This window comes from Athene noctua, chromosome Z (genome assembly GCF_965140245.1).
Source record: "Athene noctua chromosome Z, bAthNoc1.hap1.1, whole genome shotgun sequence".
In the NCBI taxonomy this organism is placed as follows: Eukaryota; Metazoa; Chordata; class Aves; order Strigiformes; family Strigidae; genus Athene; species Athene noctua.
This window is the reverse complement of record NC_134077.1, coordinates 82,914,615-82,934,738: the sequence shown is the minus strand read 5'-3', so window position 1 is coordinate 82,934,738 and position 20,124 is coordinate 82,914,615. Positions and strand designations below refer to the sequence as shown.

Genomic DNA, 20,124 nt, shown 5'->3' with positions numbered 1-20,124 from the left:
TTTGGGCTGACGGCCAAAAAGAAAGGGCAGGCGAGGCTTTCCCCAGAAAGCAGGAGTAGGGATTGTTAGAAGCATGGTCTTCCCTCCAGTGCCTATAGTTTGACTAACCTTTTAGAGGTCCCCATCAAAAAGCTCGAGATATGTGGAGGCATGTTTCATGGGGAATGTATCAATGAAACATTGAGCTTTCAGATCTTTGAAAAATAAATTGAGAGCTTATAAATTATGCAGAATGAATTAGAGGATACTGGAAATGTCAGGAAGCCATGCTGCTTGCGTTAGGTTTTGGTTATAGGTTGCTCAAGTTTTCCCAATCAGCAGCTAACCTTTAAAAGGGTTTCATTTCCTACACGTAAATTTTGGACTGCTTTTATGCAGTTCAGATATGGAAACTACTTACAACATCTAGGAGAAAAAGTGTTGAAAGATTTGGATTTTCTTGGATTTTCAAAAATAAATACTTGTTTCCAGCCTGTCCCATGTACTCCTGAATTTGGGATTTCTGTCTCAACACAGTCGAGGTGGGACTGCTGTAAATTTGCACTGTGGTAAAGCCATGACGGCCAAATTGCAAGTGCGAGTTGAGGCACTATCAGATTTTTGGAATCCACACCCTGAACTCAGCCTGTGGGGCTGCCTTGAAGATAAAAGTCAGAAAAGTTTGAGAAAAGGTTTTGGTTTGAACTTGATTTGATTTGATGAATTTTGATTTTTTTTTTTAATTTGGTTTGATTTTATGACACCTACTCAGCCTGAGAGACTTGAAGCCACACAGCTTAGGGGTATCTCATACTCTGCTTGTGCTCAAACACTTGACCACACACACAGGTTGCCAGGAGAGAGCTCCGGCCCTGATGTTTCTCTTCCCAAGTCCAACTGCTTGGGTGGGGCTGTGAAGATCTCTCATGGGGAAGTTGCATCAAGGTGATGGATTGAGACGCAGAGATTAGGGTGCTTGACACCTAGCCTAGTGAAGGCCAGACAGGATTTGAACTTTAAACAACTGGTTCTCGTTTTCTCTTAGCAACTTAAATTGGCACATAATCTGGATAGAGTCGGAACGATCTTCCTAAAATATTCTTCCTTTTGGCAGGGTGCTGTCTTCTGAATCATTTTTTCTTCTTCACATCTTCAGAAACATGTTCTGGGAGGGATGACTTGTAACCAAAATTCTCCACTGCTAGTATTAATAACAAAAAGTCCGACATGTAGCCTCTCCAACTCCCACCCGCTTCTGACAGGATCCGGCCCTAACATGACTTAGAGGCAGATGTTTGAGGAGGTCTCAAGTTGCTTAATATAATTTGTTCACACATGCCAGCTTCTTTGGGGATCCCAGAGCCTGCCGGGGTGCGGGTGAAGCCTCCTAAGTCCACAGGCAAGAAGCTGCACCAAGCGCCCGAGAAGGTAGAAGAGCGTAAGGAGAAGGGTGAAGGCAAAATGCAGGACACTGTGAGTGTGAGCACGGAGGAGAAAGACCTCAGAAAAGAAGAAACTGCCGAGCCGAGTACATCCCCCTGCTTGGATTCGGGCGAAGGTATTAATACGCTGCTTTTCCTAACTCCTGTATGGGTAACCGTGGTGCACAGAGACCTGTAAAACGAGGGACTGGAAATGCAAATGGTCCATTTTTTCACTTGGTATCTACTAAGTGCTTGCCATTATCCCTACTTTACGGTCATGAAGAATCCATATTGGTTTTCCGCTGTTGTATTACCCTATAAATGTTAGTCTGAAGAGAAGAACAACAAAAAGCAGAAGCTGTTCTGCTGGAAGCTTATCTAGAATTAGGGTAATTTTGAAGAATTCTCCCTCTGTAGTACAAAAATGGTTAGAAAGAAATCTGAAATGCATCGCTGTAGGGCAGAAACTGGTTAAAAGAAGAGCTAGGGACTAGAAAAACACAAGGAATGGATTTTTTTTTTTTTTTCTTAATTTTCAGTAGACTGACAGTTCACTGAAACTTAGTCTGCTGCTTTCATGAGCCAGTTTTAAAGTGCGAGCTGCAGATGAAAACATGTCACACATTTATGGCATGCTAGCTTACTGAAGCACATAGATCAGACTTAAATGTATTTCACCGTGTATCACAACGCAAGGTTCATCAGCCTCAGCGTTTTCATGGAGAGCCTAAAACATGCATAAACTGGCATGTGGTTTGCTGGAGTTTTGGTTTGAACTGTGCATCATGCAGGGTCTAGATGTGAGGCGCCAGGGTCAGAACTTGTTCTTTTGGTCCATCTTCAGACCATTAGTACAGGTAAATGGAAGAGGCCAAGTTCTGGCTGTCAGGCAGGTGGCTGAGGATCAAACCTTGCATTCCTCGAAACACTCTCAATTCCACATGTGAAGCTGGGCGTACACAGCAATCCAGAGTCTTAGTGCCCGAACGCGATGCAGAGAGGAAGGACTCAGATCCGTGAAGCACTAGGAAGCCTTTCGGGACAAGAGGAGCCTGAGCAAGAAGGGAGGGCTTCACTTTAATCATGAGGAGCGGAGGCTTCTGGCCCTGAGAATTCAAAGGCTCCTGGAGGAATATTTAAAGTAAAGGTGGGGGAAAGCCAGCAGGCACACAAGAGCACCCAGCTCAGACTGCCATGATCGAAAAAGCGGGTACAGCTGGGGTTCAGTGCACCTCAGGAAATACCAGGAGGGAAATAAGAAGAACAACTGCAATGCATAAGGAAAAGAGGGGCAAAATTACAGGCGCTGGCACGCCTATGCATGAAGCCTGAGGAAGAAGTTTGGGGGCTGAAATGGTTGCCTGCAAGGAACACCTTGATACAGTGGGCACCTCAGAGAGCTGGGATGTGGAGGATCGATGGGATTCATTGTGCCTGTTTGCCAGTCCCGTAGCAAGGATGTGATAAGGTGTTCAGGGGGCAGAAAGGCGTGAAGGACTCTGAAAGCAGCAACAACATCAAAGCATTACCGAAAAGACAAGCATCAGAGGACATGTGGGTGGAAATGACGAGCCGACAGTAACAAAGTCTGTGTCAGGTTGCACCATTGACCTCCTTGATCAGGAAGGAGAGAGAGAGTGATCGAGAACTGGGAAGGAGGATTCGCCAAGCTGCAAACTGTGGACAGGTAGTAATAGGGGGATTCCTACCACTGGGTCAAGGACTTCTGAAGAAGGAAGTGCAGAGAGAACATCTCTGGGCGCAGTAAGTGAGGGCTGCCTAAGCCAGCTGGTCCGAGAGCCCCCAGGAGAAGAGGCCGTACGGGATTTGGTCTGGAGTGGTGCATTACTTGCATGTAAATGCAAGAGGCTTTATCACAGTTACAGGGTCTTGTCTCTAACAAGTGTACACTTGGGTTCAATGGCATAGCAGGGAGCACCGGCCAAAACCCACCACATTCAGCTATTCTGGCATTCCGCTTCAAGAAAGGGGAGAGAAAAGGCGGAGATCAGACTGGGTGCTGTTGAAAGGCATTTAAAGAAGAATGCGATCAGCGCTGCCCTGTCTCTAGATCAACGGCCCTTGTCCTCATGGGTGATTCTAACTTCCCAGACATCAACTGAGAATGTCGCACAGCGGACTCCAACAGGTCTGCGAAGGTACATTCTCTAATGCCACAGGCCCCCTATGGGCTGCTGAAGATCCCCTCCAAGACTGAGGACGCCTGGGATTTTTTGTAGTCACCTGTACAGTCTTGAAGAGCCCCTGTGACGCTGAGCTGGCCAACAAGGAGTGGCTCTGGATTTGCTCTGTAAGAGGATAGCGAGGCCCATTTATACATGCTGCTTTGAGGTCCTGGGAGCTTAATCAGAACTCTCATCTTGTTATGGCTGCACAGACATTTACATAGTACTCTCTGGCAAAGAATGAGAAGGCACACTTAGGTGTGCTTTAAGGATACTGAAACATAAGAAGAAATACACTTACCTTGTGTCTGGCAGCATGATTGTTTCCCAGTTTTCTACGGTACTGCTGGAGTCTGTTCCAGACACCATAGGGCAAATAATGGATTTTACAGTTCAGTTTTTGAACCAAAAATGGGTTTAAAAATTAACGATTGGAAAGAAACATGGTAACTGTGGTATCTGATCTCAGACTGAGATTTTTTTCCCAAAAATGTCTCCTTTCTCCTTTAAAAATCATGCCTAAGGAACATAATTCATTTCAAAAGCCTATAACTTTCATTTCTAAATATTCTTGCCATCCATACTTTTTTTCTTTCCTACCTTGTGCTATAACTTTGAATAGCAATTTTCACCACTTTGAAACTGCAGTTTTAGTGTTTTTCCTGATGGTGAATATTTATCAGTTCTAAATTGAAGAAAAGATCGTTCCGCAAGTGGAATATACTTCAAGTAAATGTATTCTTTCTCGTTGGTCTTTTGGTATTACATGCAACAGGGGAAACATATAGACAGTCTTTGATGTTTTATTTTTGAGAAACTGTTAGAAATTATTCATATTGTCTTTGCATCCGCAATTTGATAAGTGCTGTTTGCTAAAAGAGAAGGATTTTTAGTACATTTCAGTAGCTAGGTGAAAGCAGAATCTTGTAAGGTTCTGCGGGAGTTGTTTTAATTTAAAAAGTAGTGTTTAAAAAATAGAGAAAGGTTCGGGGCTACATCTAGTAACTAGGGTGTGGGGGTTTTCACATTGAACCTAGAAGCCAGGGAATACCCTCTGAAATACTGGACCACCTTTTCCTTTTCACTGTTGCCAGTTAGGAATTTGGGTTTTGTTTGGCTGTGTGCTTTATTTTTTTTCTCCCCTGAATCACTTTGTTAAGTCATGAACTTAACAATCTTCTTTTGTCCTTCTGTCTGATTGTTGAACAGCTTTTAGAACAATGCACCAATATGATGCTTAGGTCAAGAAAGATGTTCTTTGTCTGTCTTCAAGATGAAGCCATCCCTAATCAGAAGAACAAGTCGAAAGCTGCTTTTGAGCAATGACATCCCAGAGCCATTAGACCTTGAAGAGGGTGCACTGCTGATTTGGCAAGCAAACTCAAGGTCCATGTATCCTTCGCTGAACTACCCTCATAATAATAAAAATCAGGCCTACAGGTCAAGAAGACTGTTGCCTAGGTGAAGACCCTTGCCCTGCGCATCCGTAGTAGGAGAAGTGTTGTGTCAGCAGTATTATAATTGTATGGAAATTACTAAGCAATCATCGCACAGAGGATGTACATGTAAAAATCACTAACTCTGCAAGTTTTGTGGATAAATATAGTGTGAAAAGTCCTGTTGGCGTGCTTGATATGTGAGAAACCACCGAGCATCAAGGCTTGCTCAACCCTAAAATAAGCGAGGAATGTTCCTCCCGAGTGTATGATTATTGACCTATTGCACACTGGGTGATGAATCTGCTTTTCAGACAACACTGGGAGGAGATCTGTTAACAGCCCCATTTTGCATACGTGTGTCTCTGTCCATGCTCACGCTTCCTGTGGAAGTAGCTGGGCTCCTCTGAATGCCAAGGCACGGCCAGAGGAGGCAGGAGTCTGAGGTCCTGAGCATGTTCCCAACGCTGTCTTCTGGGAGAGAAACAACCGGGCATCTACCGAGGAGCCCACTGCCCTGATTCCTCCTGCCATGGAACACGCCAGCCACTGAAACCAGCAGCAGAAAGGTCAGCTCTCTGCACCCTCCTGTGGAAGTTCTGCCCGATGACAGCGTCACAAATCCACAGGCCATGTGTGCGGGGAAAAGGGCTGTGACACTCGCTCCTCCAGCAGCTAGCAGGCCAGATGCGAGCGCTGCAGCACTGCTGCTGTCAGCAGCTGTTGGGCACGAGCAGCATGAGAAACGGGGGAGCTCGGTGGTTATCCAGCCTGTTCCTTGGCAGGTCACTGCCTTCCACAGCAGGCTTCTTCGCTGCCTCCAGAGACGGCCGAAACCGAGCCCTGCGCAGGCATACGCGAACGCCCCGGCACAGGCACAGACACCTCCCGCAGGACAAACATCTCCCCACCTTGGAGAGGTTCCTGCTGTGTCACCCTCCGTGGGGTGCAGAGACAAGTGCTGGAGGGGGCAAGGTTACAGCTGGCCTGGCCCTTGGATTGCCCAGTCGGGTTCCCATCGGACCTGGGGCAAAAGCAGCTTCCCCTCCTGCCCGCTCTGCCCTCGGCATCTGCTGTGTGGCGGGTGGGCGGCTGCAGCAGGATTTTCTGCGGGAGGAGGCACCGCAGACACGGGCCTGGGGCTCCGGGGGCCCATGGCCGTGCCCCCCAGCAGGCGGGGGCCACCCCGGTGGGGCACGGGGGAGAGGGAAGGGCACTGGGAGAAGGGGGAGAAAGCAGCACCCAGAGATGGTGTCAGAGAAAGAGCAATTTATTGATTGATTGACTGAATAAAGAGTTGCTGCAGCCGTGCTAGTGCTGCCGGTGGGGCGGCCTCTTGCAGGGCTGGGGAGAGTCCTGGGGGCCGGGGGCCCTCCTCTTCGGGGGGTGCCGGGACCCCCCAGCGGAGCCGTCCCTGCCGCAGCTGTGAGTGGAGGGGCTGCGGCTGCAGCCCTGGGCAGAGGGACCTGCCCCCGCCGCCTGCCCCGGCTCCTCCCGGGGCTGCTCCTGCTCTGCCGGGACAGGAGCTGAGGGGGGGCGGCCGGGATCCCCGCAGAGGGCGGCCTCCCAGGTGCTGGCTTCCTCCTCCCCGTCGGGGCTTTCAGGGCTGGTGGAGGAGAGTGGGTGGGGGGTGGGAGTCCCCCACCGGGAGCTGGTGGGGCTGGTAGAGCTGGATCTGGTGGGGCTGGAGCCAGGCGCAGAGCTGTTGTTGTCCTCCTGCACAGCATCAGGAATCAGCAGCCTCCAGGCCTGCTGGCTGCACTGGTCCTCAATCGTATTGATGATGCCATAGACCAGAGGTTCTGCATCTTCCAAAAGGTCAGGCTGCAGCACCTGCACCAAGGCCTCTGCAGCTGGGCCGCTGACGCACAGGGTGTGCAGGATGCTGACCTCTGCACAGTATGCCTGCCACCAGTTAGACCCACATATTGACCGCGGTTCCTGACGCCGCCAGAGCAGCAAGGGACTGAGGAGATGACCTTCTGCTTGGAAAAGCTCTGCCCAGACTTCGGGCAGGATTCCACCCACTGACTGTGCCCCTGGCCCTGTAGTCCCCTGCTCATCTGGGGACAGTGTCCACTGTGGAGATGACGGGGGGTGCACCACAGGCTCACGGGGGCTGTTTTCGGCCGGCCTGCGGGGAGCTGTGCCTGCCCGGCTGCTGGTGTCTGGCAACTCTTCTGGGTGAACGATGAAACACCCTATACAGTAATTCGCTCCCTGTACAGGCAGATGGACAATCTTTATTGGTTCTCTGCAGAGCGGGCACTCTCCCTTCAGATCTAACCATCGCATGATGCAGCCCAGGCAGAACTGGTGGTGACATGGCATCGTGTAAGCAACATCACATGGGGCGTCGCGGCAGATGGGGCAGATCTGCTCTGTCTCCGTTTCCATGTTCACACGCTGCAGCAGGTTGGGGAGAGCTGAGGATGAGGAGCTGCTCCCAGTCGCTGATGCTGCAGCTGCCAAAGGGCGTCACGTGCTGCAAAAGTGAGAGAGACCCTGGTCACTTGCTGTCCTCGGGAGGAAGAAATGCTCAGGCCCCCGGCGAAGGACACTTTCTGGCTCCCTGAGCCCCTTCACCAGCCCCACAGCCGCCCCGGAGGGACGCTTCCCCTCACAGCTCACCTCCTCTGCCACAAGTGTGCGCGGTGGTGCCCGGCTGCCTGAGCCAGGCAGGGCTGGGGAAACCCAGGGAAAGGCTCTGGGACAGGCACCGAGAGCTGCTGACGGCACCACCCAAAGCACCACCCAGCACCGGGAGCAGCCTCGCTCGACCCTCCAGACCTCGCAGGCATGCTCGGCAGGAGGCACGAGCCAGACTGGGCTGGGCTGTGCTGGCACCCGCCTGTGAGCAGTGAGGGACGTGATGTCACAGTCCATCGCTCACTGACATCACAGTCCACCGTGCTCCTGAGGCAAAACTCCTGCTGCCTTGGAGAATGAGCCCAGAGGTACACTCTGGTTGTTGGGTGGCAGGGGATTAAGTCCAAACGTTGTCTCAGCTCTTTCCCTGCACTGAGCCCCTGCGGTGCCAGGGTCGGCACCTAAACTGTCACCTGGCCTCTCCCTGTGCCCGGATTGTTGTTGTTCTGAAGGGCGAGACCTTAAGCGTCCCGAGAAGGCTTCTGGTTCAAGACACTGATGCTGCATTCGGAAGAGCCAAGTACACAGACACACACACAGACTTACACAATTAATGTGAACGGCAAAACAGATGGACTTAGAGCAATGCCTTTACCAGAGCCCATGTACTTGTCAAACCACTTACATAAACATGAGCACAGGCCAGTCCTTTTCTGCCTTTCCAGATGATCAGGGTTAGATTTGTACTAGAGAAACATAAACTCCCCTTCACTCCCTAGATTCACAAGCACAGCATGTGCCGAGATGCCTCAAATAACAGCATGGAAATTAAGTCCGTGTAATATCTGTGCCTGGATGTCAAGCTCCTCACCCAGTCATTCTGGCCACAACAACCCCCAGCAGCGCTACAGGCTTGGGGAGGAGTGGCTGGAGAGCTGCCAGTCAGAGAGGGACCTGGGGGTGTTGATTGACAGCCGGCTGAACAGGAGCCAGCAGTGTGCCCAGGGGGCCAAGAAGGCCAATGGCATCCTGGCTTGTGTCAGCACTAGCGTGGCCAGCAGGGACAGGGAAGGGATCTGACCCCTGGGCTTGGCACTGGTGAGGCCGCACCTCGATTCTGGGGTTCAGTTTTGGGCCCCTCACTCCAAAAAGGCCATTGAATGACTCGAGCGTGTCCAGAGAAGGGCAACGGAGCTGGTGCAGGGTCTGGAGCACAGGTCTGATGGGGAGCGGCTGAGGGAACTGGGGGGGTTTAGTCTGGAGAAGAGGAGGCTGAGGGGAGACCTCATCGCCCTCTACAGCTGCCTGAAAGGAGGGTGCAGAGAGGGGGGATGAGTCTCTTTAACCAAGTAACAAGCGATAGGACAAGAGGGAATGGCCTCACGTTGCACCAGGGAACGTTTAGACTAGATGTCAGGAAGCGTTTCTTTCCAGAAGGGGTTGCTGGGCGTTGGCACGGGCTGACCAGGGAGGCGGTGGAGTCCCCATCCCTGGAGGGGCTTAAGAGTCGGGTCGACATAGCGCTGAGGGATCTGGTGGAGTTGGGAACGGTCAGTTGAGGTTAAAGGTTGGACTGGATGATCTTCAAGGTCTTTTCCAACCTAGACGATTCTGTGATCGGTGCAAGACTTCTTTGGGTCTTTCCACATCCGTGTCTCCTGTGTCACAACAGAGTCCAGTTTCAAGTTGCGCTCACACACACACAAACACAGACACACACATAAACACACACACACACACACACAGAGGGATCCCAGCAGTAGCTGGCATAAGACACTTTGCGCTTCCAACTCCTGTCCCCAAGACCTCTCGCCCCCTTCTCCCACCGCACCCTCCCCCTCCCCTCTGACCAGCCCTTCTGACTCTTTCCCTTTGTGCCCGACTTGTCTGCCTGCAGCCTCCTTTTTGCAGGTGGCAGGCATGGAATCCTTGCCTTGCACAGGAGACTGAATTGGACTGAGGCATGGTTAACTGTGAAAGCCGGCAACTTTATTTCAAGAACCTGAAGGCTCAGCTCCAGCGTTTGTGGGCGTGGGCAGGAGCGAGCAGGCCTTTGGCACTGAGGCTGCCTTTGGCTCAGCAGGCAGTGCCCCAGCAGGAGATGGCGGTGGTGCGCTGCAGCTTGAACTGGGTAACTGGGTCCTGCTCATGCTGCTGCTGGAGCCTTTTGCCCCCTTAGGACCTGCAGGAGCTCCTGCAGCAGATTAAAGAATTCCAGCAGCTTCTGGCGTGCAAAAGGACAGGGCGTAAAGCTGCCCGCTTGCGTCGGTTTTGGCCTTGGCCTCTGAAAGGGGGTCGAGGTGACGACTGGCCGTGGCGTTGGAGCAGCCGTTGCTGCTGGGCGCAGTCCCATCTGTACCAAGATCCAATCGTAAAAGTGCTGAGTGGAGGTGTAGACTCCAGGCTGTTTTGCTCTTGCACAGCCTCTCCCCCAGCTGGTCACTCCAACAAGCCAGAAGTAGTCAGCGTTGTTATCTTTGCACACAAGAGGCCCACCGCTGTCACCCTGCAGCGGAGGAGAGAGGGAGGATTAAGGTGACCGCTGGCAGCACTAGGCCTGGCCCCTTCTCTCTCACGGCACCTGCCAGGGCTGTATCCGCTGCACAGAGAGGCTCTGCTCAGGTGCTGGGGCCCCTTGTCAGGGAGAGGGTAGTACGCCTGTGGGGTAGGGCTCTCTCTCCTCTCTGCACAGTGATGCTGGATGTGTGCAAGAGGGATGTTTCGGGATTGGGATCGGGACCTGCGGGCTGCCAGGAGCGCGCGATGGGCTTTCTGGGCAGAGTCCCGGGCCTCCGGGACAAGTGGGGCCCGGGGCAAGGACCTGCAGCTGGGGAAGGGGAGGTGAGCCGCGCCAGCGGTGGGGACTCAGCGGTGGGAGGGTGGCTTGCCAGGCCAAGCCTGCGCCGGGGTGTGTTTGGGCGGCTGTGCTGGGGCTGCCTGCGCCGCCGGGCGCCGCCTTGTCGCAGGCTCCTACCTGGCAGGTGTCGATGCCGCCCTGCGGATAGCCGGCGCACAGGTTGTGGGGGTGGACGGCTCCTCCGTACCAGCGGCTGCTGTTGCAGAGCTTGACATTGATGAGGCGGACCTTGGCCTCCTGCAGGACATCAGTTGATCCTCCAGCTGTGAGCACAGAAAGGAATTAACGCCCAGCAGCTCATTGCCAGGTCTCCTGCCCTGTCTGAGTGAATCCCTTCCCCGGGGCTTGGCTTTGCCTTGTGAGAGACACTGTAGGGGCGTTTCCCTTCTGTCTCGCCTTGGGCCCCGGGCCAGGCCCCTCTCTATGGGCACACGTCCCCGCAGCCAGACTCTGGCTCTTGCCTCTGCTGTCAGGAAGCCCAACCCATCTCCCCAGAGTGCCCAGCTTGCACTCAGAACACAAGCAGCCTTTGGGAACTCACATCTTGCGGTCGTGGACCCCCAACCGCTGATGTAGCAGGTTGTCAGCTGTGACACTCGCAGCGAGGCGTCGGGCACACAGGCAAGCTGTACAGAGTCGCTGCACTGGACAGGCCGGTCCAATTCCAGCAGCGCAATGTCGTTGCTCTCCGAGACGCTGCTGTAGTGTTCGTGAACCAGCAGCCGCTTAATATTGCGCACTTGGGCCTCCGGGCCCAGCTGAGTCAGCTGGGTGGCCCCGATCACTACGCGCCACATGGTGATGTGCCTGGAAGGCAGATGGGGAGAGGGCTCAGAGGGACTCCAGCCACACACTGCAGCAGCCCAGCAGTTCCCTGCCCTCTGCTTCACACGGGAGAGAGGAAAGCAGCGCTACGGAGGCTGCAAGTGCCCTAGCATGCCTTGGGCTGAAGGCACGTCGAGATGGTGGCTACTAGGAAGCCGTGGCAGCAGCCCAGCCCTCTCCTGAGCTGCCTCTCAGCCGGGCTCTGCAGTGCCCAGGCACTGGGTGTACCACACGGAAAGGGGACGGCAGTAGCGCGTGGTGCTGCGGACGGGGCACCTGCGAGTGCCAGGGGATATCCCCGTTCCTGGCCCTCCTTACCTGGCCTTGGTGAAGCAGTGGGCTGCTGTGAGGACCCACTGTGGACTGATGAGGGACCCTCCGCATATATGCCCCGTGCCTGCTGCCCAGGGAACCTGGATGCTGACGATCCAGGGCCAGGCCCCTGGCTGGGCGTCTGTGCCACCCACCACGCGCGAGGTGCCGTAGCCGGAAGCCATGGGCCGGAGCCCGCAGGTCCCTCTGTAACCAGAAACTCGTTAGCGTCCTGCTCGATGGGTCGCTGCTGTCCCGGCTGAAGGTCAGCCCTCTGCCCTCCCCACCAGGCTCTGCACGGACAGCGAGGCCAGGGAGCCCCGTGGGGTGGGCAGGCATCCGCCCCCGTTTCTGCTTTAGCCCTGCAGACGACTTGTGCCGGCAGCCCGGGTGCTGCAAGGAACCGAGGCTCCCACGTGGGGCTGGGGAAGTCGTGGTGTGGCCACGGGGGACAAGTGGGCACCATCCAGGGAACCCATCGGGTTGCCCGAGCTCCCTCCCAGAGTCACTTACCCACAGGTGTCCCAGGCGCCGTGCGCAGGCCGGCACAGGGCCAGCAGGATGAGGAGTGGGAGCAAACGCATGGTTGCCAGCCGCATGTGCCAGCTGCCAGAGCCGAGGGCTCCCTGCCACCAGTGCAGCAGCTGACAGAGTGCCCGCAGGGCTCACGTTGCCCACGGTGCCCTTGACAACGCGGCTGATGTCACAGAGTCCCTGGTTCCAGGTGCCTCTTGGTGGGGGGACACAACATGGGGGTTTCCAAGCAGGAGGGGAAGCAGAAGCTGGGATCGGGCGCCCCCGACAGACCCCCGCTGAATGCTCTGCTTGTGGGATGAGGGTGTGCAGGCCCCGTGGAAGCAGCAGTGCCCGGCTCTGAGCACAGCCTGCTAATGGCTAGCAGGAAAAAAACCCCGTGTGGCACCACAGCCTCTTCGGGAAGTTCACTGTCACCCTGCTCTCCGCAGCCCTTCGCCACCGGGTCCTTCCCCACAAACGTACGGCAGAGAACGTAACTACTACAGGCAGTATGTGCGTTTGGGTGTCGCAGAGCCGATCTGGTTACAGCCGCGGCAGGCGAGCAGGGCTGTGCCAGCCCAATAAACCAAGCAGCCCCAAGTAGTGTCAGCCCTCCCGCACAAAGCGCCGTGCAGCACAGGTGCAGCACTGTCCACAGGGGCCATGTCAGCCCCAGCGACACCCTCTGTCAGGCTTCCTGTCCTTGCTGTCTCTGAGTTCTCTTGCTGTTCTGGGCCAGGCAAGGGCAGTTGTGGCACCTGGTACGTGTGGCCAAGGGCATGCAGCTGCAAGCCCTCGACAGAGGAGGCTGCTCCTGCTCTCAGCCCCACGTGCCATTGTCCATGGCTTTGGCACATCCTGTACTGGCCACAGCTCGTCAGTCTGCCTTCTGCAGCTGTACGGTGGAGCCGTGCTCACATGCTGGAGCGCAGGGCAGTCACGGGAGGAAAGCAGGGGTCAGCTCCGTGCGTTGCGTTTGCTCAGCAGGGCTGGGTCCCTGGAGGCCGTGGCTGGAAGAGTGGCAGCCTCAGAGCTCATGGAAGCTGTGGGACCTTCCTGCTGGCATCCTGGCTTCTGTGGACAGACATTTATAGACAATTTATTTTACATCTTCTTTGTCATAGTTCGGCTCTTCAGGTAAATTTAACTGACGTTCTGGAACTAACGCCTGAACCTCTGTTAGGACGCCTTTTTGTGCAGCCCGTTTAGCAGCCTCATCAGCCAATCTCTTCCTCCGCTGTTGTTCACCGTCTCCTGCTTGGTGGGCCTTACAATACATCTCAGCAACTTCAGTAGGCAAGAGCACGCTTTCAAGAACCTCTAAGGCTTCTTCCTTGTGTTTGATTGTAGCTCCCGGTGAGGTTAAAAGTCCTCACTCTTTCCAGATAGCCCCATGGGCATGAACTACTCCAAACACGTATTATGAGTCAGGACAAATGTTCACCACCTTCTCTCTGCTGAATTCTAACGCTCAATTAGCCAAGGCAATTAATTCAGCCTTTTGAGCGGATGCATTCGGTGACGATGATTTGGCTTCCACATCATCAGTCACAGAAGTCACCACGTATCCAGACGCACGTTGTCCATTCATAACAAAACTGCTTCCATCTGTTATATAGTTCCGAATCAGGGTTTAGGAAAGGTGTACCTTTAAATCTGTCCTGCTGGCACACACTTCCTCAATTGTTCGTAGACAGTCGTGCTCTAAGGCCTCCCTCTCATTTTGCTCATCAGACAAGAAAGTTGCAGGATTCGGTATGGCCGTTGTCTTTAATTTAGTGTCATCCTGATCTAATAAGACGGCCTGATATTTGAGCATTTGGCTCAGAGACAGCCAATGATCTCCCTTTTGTTCCAAAACTGTGATTACCATGTGAGGTACATAGACTGTTATTTGCTGCCCTAGGGTGAACTTCCAGGCCTTTTGGATTAACATCACTGCTGCTGCCACTGCCCTCAGGCATCCTGGCCACCCTTGACTTGCAGTGTCCAATTGTTTAGAGAAGATGCAACCGCCCAGCCCGGCGTAAGGACCCAAGAAATTGTGCCAGCACCCCCAGGGTTATTCCTTCCTTCTCACGGACAAACAGTTCAAAAGGCTTTTCAAGATTTGGCAATGCCAGTGCTGGTGCCTTTAACAGTGACTGTTTTAGCTCCTTGAAGGACTTCCTCCCATCCTCAGGCCATGTGAAACAAGAGTCAGCAGAAGCTGCCAATATTTCATACCGTGGTTTTACCATCAGTCCATAATGATCGATCCATAAACGGCACCAACCAGTCATTCCAAGAAAAGTTTGCAGTTCCCCAAGGGCTTTGGGTGCCGGTAGCTGACAGATGGCTTCTTTCCTCCTGGCTGACAGCTGTTGATGTCTTTGAAAAATTTCAAAACCCAAATACGTTATATTCTCTTGGGCAATTGTGGCTTTTGCCTGCAATACCCGGTAACCTCTCATCCCCAAGAAATTCAAAAGGCTGATTGTCAACTGCAAACATTCCTCCTTGGTGTTCCCTGCTGATAGAGTATCATCCACATACTGAAGAACAATACCCTCTTGATTTTCCAGTCACCAAATTTCAAGTTCTTTAGCCGGCTGGTTTCCAAAAATCGTCGGGCTGTTCTTAAATCCTTGTGGAAGTACAGTCCAAGTATACTGAGTCTTTCTCCCTGTTTCGGGGTTTTCCCCTTCAAAGGCAAATCAGTCTTGGCTTTCTGGGGCCACGGGAATGCAGAAAAAGGCATCTTTTAAATCTAGTACAGTAAGCCATCCTTGTTTATCTGTCAGTGTGGTGAGCAGAGTATAGGGATTTGCTACGACTGGATGAATATCCTGTACTATTTGATTGATGGCTCTTAGGTCCTGAACCATCCTACAGGTCTTTCCATCTGATTTCTTTACTGGCAGAAGGGGGGTATTATATGTAGACTCACATTCTCTTAATAAACCATATTTTAAGAATTTTTGCATGAGAGGTAACAATTCCAACCTAGCCTCAATTTTCAAGGGATACTCTTTCAATCTTACCAGTGACGAATCTGGTGTTATTTTTACAGGTTCAGCCTTCGGGGGTCTCCCTGGTTCCTCTCTGGCCCAAACAAGAGGGATTACTGCTTCTTCTGTCTCTTTTGGTATTTCTTCTTGATCCCATTTGTCCTCCTGTAACAAAAATATTGAAGCCTGGATATATTTAGATTCTGGTATGAATACGTCTACATCCCCATCCTCAAATTGAATTTGGACTTCTAATTTTTCTAATAGGTCTCGACCTATCAGAGGTTTTGGAGCTCCTGGTAGGTAAAGGAATTCATGAGTTACCCATTGTTTTCTACTTTTAAATCTTAGTGGTGTAAAAAATGGTCTCTGTTCTGCCTTCCCTGTTGCACCAACAAATGTTACCATATTTGATCCTCATTCTGCCTCTCTGTATTTAAAACAGAGAAGGTCACCCCTGTCTCCACCGAGCGCTCCATCTCCTCATTTCCCAGCTTGATTGTAACCAGAGGCTCTGCTGGGGAAGCGTGCTCCGCTCCCCTTCAGTCCTCTAGTGCCACAATGGGCGCCACCTCCTTATTTCCTGCTACAACTGGACACTCTCTCTTCTAAGGACCATCCTTTTTACAGTAAGCACTCCTTCTGGCAGTCCTTTTGGCAGTCTGTGTCTTTTTCCTTTACCCCGCATGCCACCTCTCATATTTCCTCCAAACTGGACATTTCCTCTGTCTTTGCAAATACCCTTTAAATCTGCTACTAATTTAGCGTTGTCCTCTTTTTCTCCTCTTCCCTGTTTCCATATACCATCCAAGCAGCACTCAGCATTTTTCCTAAATCCCCAGATTCTGCTCCCTGCAGTTTCTGTAACTTCTGCCCGATGTTGTCTGATGCCTGCCCCATAAATAAAGAGGCTAGCTGTCCCGTTCCTTCTTCTGACCCAATGTCTGTCAGCAACTGAAGACGGGACTTGTACAAAAACGGGACCGTGCAAACCTGGTTTTTGTCTGCTCCGAGTCCTTTCTGCAATAGGCATAGAACTCCCCGCCTCCCCTCCCACTACTGCCTCTTCTTCACTGTCTCTTTCATCTTTTTTCTGCATCCCTTCATCTCTCCTGTCTGTTACTCACAATCCTGGCACAGTCAACATCTTTAAATCTTCCTCTGTTTCATCCCGTGTCAATTTTAATCACCTCTGCCCTATACTACAAGCGGAGCAGCACCTCTCCGAGAAATCCCTGGTGCCAGCTGAGGTTCCATGATGCCAGGATCTGTCAGGCTTCAGAAGCAGAGTCCCTTGCGGGTCGCCAAAAGCGGATGGAAAAAGCCGGTCAAGGAAGAACTCTCTAAGACTCAGAATCAGAGTACTGGAAAGCAGCATTCTTTATTGCAGTGCTGGGTGCACGGGGGATCTCTCCACCGAACGTGCAGTTCTTCCTCGACCGGCTTTTTCGGTACCAGTCGGTGCATCCTGTATTTTAACCTTGTCTGTAGCGTTAATGTTAGGGTGATGTGCTTCAGAAAACTCTTCTGGGAGAGCATGTGTTTGATAAACTTCTGAAATCCAACGGTCTAAATGCTTATTCCTGGCTAAAAGCAGTTGTCTGTGTACTCTCTAGGGACTTTGCTGTCGTTTCTTACCCCTTTTCAGCTGCTGCCCCTGTACGCCACAGGGGATATTTACTTGTAAGTGCCTGTCTCTTTTCAGTAGAAGGTGGCAATCTTGTCCGATTTTTCCTCCCCTTACCGACTCTTGTTGGCTATTCAAAGGGGACTAACGAGCTTTCTGTTCAGTGCACAGTTCCTGTGAGTTGTTTAGGCTACTCTTTTGAAGTTAATCTTTGCTGTGTCAGTTTTTGGCTCGGTAAGTCAGTTCAAGTGTCTGATCGTGTAGCTCTGTGGTCAGAAATACTGACCCAAGGGAAGAAGAAAGAACACGTTGTGAGGAGAGAGGAGGATGAGGTGGTTTCTTTCAGGATCCCCAAGGAAAATCCTGTACCTTATACAGATCAGATGCCTCTCGCTTCCTTAAACTGTGTTTTCATAGAGTAGTTCTGAGGCAATTAAAAGGGTCTAACCCAGGCTGATGTGATTTTTCTTCTTTCGCTGCGAGTCTGTGCTAATTGAATCAGCATTCAAGTTAGAAGATTAACGATGTCTAAATTAATGATGCGCTTGTGTTAGAAGACTAACGGCGTCTAGATTAACGACGACGAAAAGCGAAAGTTTTTTTCTCATTAGGGAAGAAACAGATAAGAAAGGAATCTGTAGAATAACAAAGCAGAAATTTACCTACCAGTTGTGCACGCTTAGTAGCGCTTGTTGAAAGTGCTGAGAGGAACGAGTTTTTGAAATGAGCATGCGCCAGAGCAACACATGGATTTGCTGTCACAAGAATATATAAGGACTTGTTTTTCTAATAAACATCGGAGCTTGACTGTTAACCCTATTGGTGTGTGTCTTGTCTCACAGCCTCGTCCTGCAGCTAAGGGGGTTCCTGCTAGAGTTATGTACCAACTACTGTACCTGAACCTGTGTGCATCAGCATACAAAACCTGACTGGAAGGTGAAACTGCTGCAGAGGAAATATTGGTGTGAGATTCAACTATTATCCCCAGGACAAAGAAATAGTTATCAAAATTACTTTCTTCAAACTTTGGATTTCGCTTACAAGCGTGGCGGATCTTATCTGTGTAATGCACCCTACTTCACTAGGGAGAGATTTTTGTCAGCAATAATTTGTATGTATGCACGTAGGCCCTGAAGAATATCAGCTAAAATGAACATGAAATTCAGTACTGGAAAGCTGCATTTTATAGTAAACGTTCTCAGGATTTACTGATCTACTGCGTTATGTGGGCAGGTATATGGGAAGAGATAGCAGTGAACAGCAGAAGGTGGGCTTGCTGAAGACAGATTTCAGATGGATGGATTTAAACTAATAGTGGTTGAAGGGGGTTTTTTGTGGTTGTTTATGGTTTTGGTTTTTTCCTTTATCTTTGAACTCATCAATTTACTGAAGGGACATAATCCTCCAGAGTGTTGGTATTGGTAACCTAACAAGCTACTCGGAAATGTGAATGCAGAAACCATTCCTATTTGGAGTTGGTCCAGGCTGTTGCTGCTGAAGCACTCGGCTAGCCTTGGCGGGCGTGACCCTGGCACGGTGGTGTTGCTCTGCTCTTTCTCGGCCGGCTCGCTGCTGCTGGCTCTTGGCTCCTCCTACGGCCAGTTGCAGTGGGCTCCTGGCTTCCCTGCAGCCGCCTGGTAGGACTTCAACTGGCCACTGTATGCTGAGCCAGCACAACAGTGCCTCTGCTCTGCTGCTTTCCCAGGGAAGTCTGGAACAAGGCTTGTGCCTCTTAATGGGAAATGAGTCACAGCTCATCACCAGGACAGCACCACCAGAACACTAGAGGTAAACTTGCACTGGCTCGTAGGGCGGGTGCAGTATCACCAGGAGGTGGACAGGTTTCGCTTCAGGTCGAAGCGAAGGTTAGTGATAGTGTTACCAGCTTCTAAACCAGGTTAGCTACTGGGAACGAACTGTAGGCTTGCCGAAGCAGCACTAAACTGGCTGCTCTCTACGAAGTGTGTGGTTTTGATCAGCTCATTCTCTCTCATCAGGCGGAAAAATAGCCCCAGGATACGAGTGCTTAGCCTACAGTCATGTTGATTTTGCTTTAGGTTTGTCTTTAGCTGTTGGAGCTTCATGAGTCAAAATGGCGTTTGAATTTACAGCCAGGTCTCACCACTTGGCAGTGTTATTTCTAGCTGTTCTCTGCTTGGCTCACCTGAGCCCATCCGCTGAAGGGCTCTGCTATTCTGCCCTGTGGGAGTGGGTGCAGCCTTCAGTGCCTAGGAACTAGTGAGGTGATAGCAGAGGGCGTTGAAGCCTTTTTTGCTTTTCCAACTGTGTACGCGCTGTGCTGCGTATTTGTCGCAACCGTGTCCAAATCCACCACTGGCCTTTCCTCTTCACGCATTTTTGCCCGTACCACGATCTTCTCTGAGCTTAGAAGAGGGGCCTCCTTTGATTCCACCAGCAGCCATCAGACACCGCGACAGTATGTTGGGGATATTCACTGATGAGGAAGTGCAGGCAGCACCTTAGACGCTTGAGAGCGCAGCACAAGCAAAGGGTCTGCTCAGCAAGGCCTGTGTGTGTGCTGGCGTTTGGATAAGCAGCTGGCCTACGGATCACAGGTTTCTTCAGTTTCTTGAGGTTTCACTCACAGGGCAAAGCAAAGGTGGTGAGTTTGAGAGGCCCACTGAAGTGTTTGCGTCTCCTATAGACAGCCCTGATATTCTGGCTCTGTAAAGATTTGATGTGAACCCTGGTCCCTCCAGAGGTATTACACACATAAAATTCATTGCCACTGCAGTTTACTATTAAGGTGTTTCCTTTCTTTTGGATTTTTTGGTTGGTGAGTTTTTATTTTTTAATTTACAATACTACCTTCATATAGACACAGAAGCAAGAACTTTTTCTTATACTGAAAGCATGGCATTTCTAAAGAAAATATTAATTCATTACGAGTTCCCCAAATGACACTCTTTCCATAATGGTCCCTTCCCTTGCTGCAGCGTAACAGAAATAATCAGTGACCTCACTTTACTCCAGGCTTCTTTCCCAGCCTGTATTACAATCCTGTGTTTTGATAAAGGAGTGAATCTCAACAGATGCAGTCTGCAGCAGTAAGCTCTTGTGCTCTATGAAGCAAAGAAACTGAGTATCTCCACCCTGATGATACAGACGGCAATGAATCCCAGAAAATCTTCCTTTAACACCCAGAAATTTGATAGGCCAGCATCATATCGCCAGCATAATAAAACCAAAAGTACTGATCATCTCAGACAGGGTAAGAACTCTCATACATGGTTTAAAGGCAGCAAATGCCTCTTCCAGGGCTTGAAGTCACAGACGTCACTCTGTGGACACTGAGGACAGCTCACATCAGCCGCTATTATCCGCAGACATGTGGAAGACCTGCTGGTATTTTCATTTCCTTA

General features: G+C 51.4%; 1 protein-coding gene across 1 annotated transcript; it reads right to left on the bottom strand.

Annotated features, from left to right (window-relative positions):
• Positions 1 to 9,760: 9,760 nt before the first annotated feature.
• Positions 9,761 to 12,192, bottom strand: LOC141973698 (acrosin-like). The gene is made up of 5 exons (XM_074932539.1): positions 12,122 to 12,192; positions 11,615 to 11,815; positions 11,013 to 11,278; positions 10,589 to 10,734; positions 9,761 to 10,120 (listed from the first exon to the last, which is right to left on the bottom strand). Exons 1-5 carry the CDS (start codon positions 12,190 to 12,192, stop codon positions 9,761 to 9,763), a joined length of 1,044 nt encoding a protein of 347 aa, XP_074788640.1.
• Positions 12,193 to 20,124: the final 7,932 nt, after the last annotated feature.

Coding starts and splice junctions, on each gene's coding strand:
- LOC141973698 (XM_074932539.1), bottom strand. CDS start 12,192: ATGCGTTTGCTCCCACTCCTCATCCTGCTGGCCCTGTGCCGGCCTGCG. Junction 11,279..11,614: donor CACTGCTTCACCAAGGCCAG/GTAAGGAGGGCC, acceptor TCTGCCTTCCAG/GCACATCACCATGTGGCGCG. Junction 10,735..11,012: donor GGGGTCCACGACCGCAAGAT/GTGAGTTCCCAA, acceptor CTGTGCTCACAG/CTGGAGGATCAACTGATGTC.